Source organism: Egretta garzetta, unplaced genomic scaffold (genome assembly GCF_000687185.1).
Source record: "Egretta garzetta isolate BGI_Z169 unplaced genomic scaffold, ASM68718v1 scaffold779, whole genome shotgun sequence".
NCBI lineage: Eukaryota > Metazoa > Chordata > Aves > Pelecaniformes > Ardeidae > Egretta > Egretta garzetta.
Window position 1 is genome coordinate 378,790 of NW_009260792.1, and position 3,390 is coordinate 382,179.

Here is a 3,390-nt window from a genome sequence, read left to right on the forward strand (position 1 = left end):
CCTGTACTGGTGCATGGGGTTTGACCTCCCCAGGTGCAGCACTCGACACTTGCCCTTGTTGAATTTCATCATGTTCCTCTTTGCCCAACTCTCCAGTCTGTCCAGGTCCCGCTGAATGGCAGCACAGCCTTCCCGCATATCAGCCACTCCTCCCAGTTTTGTGTCATCAGCAAGGACAGCAAGACTAGCTTAAAGCTAACCAGACTGAGGAGAAGTGTCTCCCATATTGAGCTTTCTACCCTCAGCTTATCAACATATATTTACACCTCCATCTTGACTTCTGCAAGTTTCCGTTGCTTGAGCAGATAAATGCACCTTCCCAGGGGATGCTGACTTCACTGCCTGCATCCACAGCATTCCCCAAACTTCAAAAAATATAACTAGAGGCACGTAGGATTTTTCTGGTTGGTGGCTAAACCAGGCTAATCAGAAAGAGTCATTGGGAGCCAAAAAGTTTTGGGGTTTTTTTTTCCAAATTTTAACTAAAAAATACCAAAAGGCAGTCCCTTTGGGTCAAACAAAATCAAAATATTTTGTTTCATTTGGAAGAGCTTTTAAGCTATTCATAAAATTTTCTGCTGATAATTTAAGCCCAGTTTTAAGTTTTAAAAGAATGAGGCAGTACAAAATCAAAGCAAATCTCTCACTAACATAATTTTTACTTTTTGCATTTTTTTTCAAAGTTTTCTCTTTATCCTTTCTCCCTGGATTTGGTGGTGGTTTGGGGTTTTGTTTGGGGGTTTGAGGTTTTTTTTTTTCTGATTAATAGATTTTATTTGAACTTGTCTCTTGCTCAAACACATACAGTTTTATGGGGAAGGAGAGCACCCCACAAAAACTGCCTAGCATCCTTTCATTTGCCTGGTCACACAGTATGACAGCAACCATACAATTGGGAAAGCTCCCACCTCCCAACTCCATCCACATCAAAGATGTGGATCCTTTCCTACTATAAGCCCTTGCTAATTAATTAGAAGCTACACAGAGCATTTAATATCCACTCAGATCCTCACTGGGAGTTGCACTCATCTAACCAAAGGCAGAATTTGACTCTGATTTTAAACCTGTGCCTCACTTTTACATTTATTACCCAGTCCCTGTGCATTAGTTGGGGGGAAAATGGAGGAATACTTAAAGTTTTCCCCATGCAGAGATCTCAACGCTTGCCTAATAATTTTCTGGTAACCTTAAAAGATTTTTCAGCAATATAAATTACACAAGAAGAAAAGAAGGCACCAAAGCTCAGGTTATGAGACCCCCATCTTACCAATTCTGTTGTTGCCATTGTTCCAGCCAGAGCAATCATGCTTTGCATGAGGAGCAGCACAGCCACCTGCGTGTGCTTCATCTTCTCAGCCAGCAGTTGTGACAGCAAAGGCACAAAGGAGATCTTTTATAGCAGAGCCTGGGGATTTCCCCAACCAAACTTTAAGGAACTTGCGTGACTTTTTTTATGTTTTTGGAGAAGTGATGTCATGAAGTCTTATAAGAATAGGTGCCAAATAGTAATGTACAAAGAACATACAAGTTAGTCACCATCAGAAATTAACTACATCCAATGTCCTAACAGGAACCGCACCTAACATGGTACAGTATCTAATCTTAATCTTGGTTGTGCAGAACATCTGGTGCTTATTTTCTAGGACAGGTAGATAGACATTTCCTCTTACTTTGACTCAATCAAAAAAAATTCTTATAGATTCCTCCTAAGTTATGCAGACAATACCAGTCTGGGTGGTATTTATTACTTCTTATAGGTACAGAGAAGAGCAGGTCAGGTTAGATTTTTTGCAAAGGCCAAAAGACCTTAGACAATAAGTAAAATGCACAGGGGTCTCTACAGCTTTTTAGTTCCCTCAAGTCTCACACAGCACAGGTGGGACACAGACTATCATCTCCTCCCATTTCCTTCCCAGTAGGCCTATGTCTTGTATATTAACACTATGTACCCATTAAGACTTACTCATGCATTAACACTGTACCCATCAATGTTTACTCACTTGCTCTCTTTCCACAGAGCTGCACACTACCTGACCACAGTGATTCACTGCCCTATCTCTAGAGCACCGATCAACAAAGAGATAAAAAAGGGCTGCAGGCAATGTCTAGTGTGGCCCCCACACTCCCCAGCTGTACCACACGAAGGTATAACAGGCAGTCATTTGCCTGTGGTTCCCAAGGCATCCAGCCCACTGCAGGAGCTCCCCACTTCCAACGAGCTACCTCCTTGGTGGAGTCAGCTGCAAGCCTCCATGTGGTGCAACGGAAATTAAAATTTCTCTCCAGACTTCTGTGGATCACTGGAAAAATGAGCTTGGTGTTTGGGAGGAAGGGTCCATTCGGGACAAAGGGGATGGCCATGTCTGTGCACTTGTAAAACCAGTGATGAAGTCCCTAGACCAAAACATGTCATCTCTTGTCCTTTCCTGTACCTGTAGCCTCAATGCAGCATTTTTCCTTTCCTTCTTCATTTTATCAGACTTAGTTCCTCTACTAGATCAGCGGCAAATGGATGCAGTAGTGTGTAAGTGGAGAGAGTGGTTAATCATTTTATCAGACTTAGTTCCTCTACTAGGTCAGCGGCAAATGGCTGCAGTAGTGTGTAAGTGGAGAAAGTGATTAGGAGACTCTTATTCCCTTCCAACGTTGGAGGGCAGAGGCAGGGGCAGGAGCAGCGGTACTTCTGAGCAGCAGTACTGTCTCTTATAAAACCCAGCTCCCAGCCAAGAAGGCTTTCTTGTGTTACCATAGCACTATCAGCTCCAGGTGGCAAATGGGAAGGCTGAGGCTCAGGGCAGGTCCGTACTAGAAAACTCTTCAGAGTAGTCAAGTCCATTGGGGTAACATGTTTTTACCACAGCTTCTCATAAGCATAAGCCTCCTGACAGATTCACAAGGCTAGCAGCAGCATCTTTTTTGAGGAGTAGCTAATTTTGTAGGGAATGGGTATAATGCGTTCTTGCAAAAACACTTTTTCACGGCAGAAACTGCATCTCCACTGGAGGATTTCATGGCTCATAATTCAATGTAAGAGAGACAAGACCTGGAAGGCACGTGATGATGTCCAAGCAAAAAGAACCAGAGCCGTGGTGGTAGAGCAAGAAAACGAATCCAGGTCTCTTCCTCCTCTACCCTCCTGGGGTAAATCATAGAATCATAGAATCGTTTAGGTTGGAAAAGACCTTTAAGATTATCAAGTCCAACCGTTAACCTAACACTGCCATCCCACCACTAAACCATGGCCCTAAGCACCTCATCTACCTGTCTTTTAAATACCTCCAGGGATGAGGACTCTGCCACTTCCCTGGGCAGCTCATTCCAGTGCCTGACAACCCTTTCTTTGAAGAAATTTTTCCCAATGTCTAGCCTAAACCTGTCCTGGTGCAACTT

General features: G+C 43.4%; 1 protein-coding gene across 1 annotated transcript in view; it reads right to left on the bottom strand.

Moving 5' to 3' along the window:
- The window catches only part of OLFM4 (olfactomedin 4), a 23,316-nt gene extending 21,968 nt beyond the window's left edge, over window positions 1–1,348 (bottom strand). Inside the window, 1 exon segment of the mRNA XM_035902106.1 lies at window positions 1,268–1,348. Coding sequence (XP_035757999.1) covers window positions 1,268–1,348 — 81 coding nt within the window.
- Window positions 1,349–3,390: the final 2,042 nt, after the last annotated feature.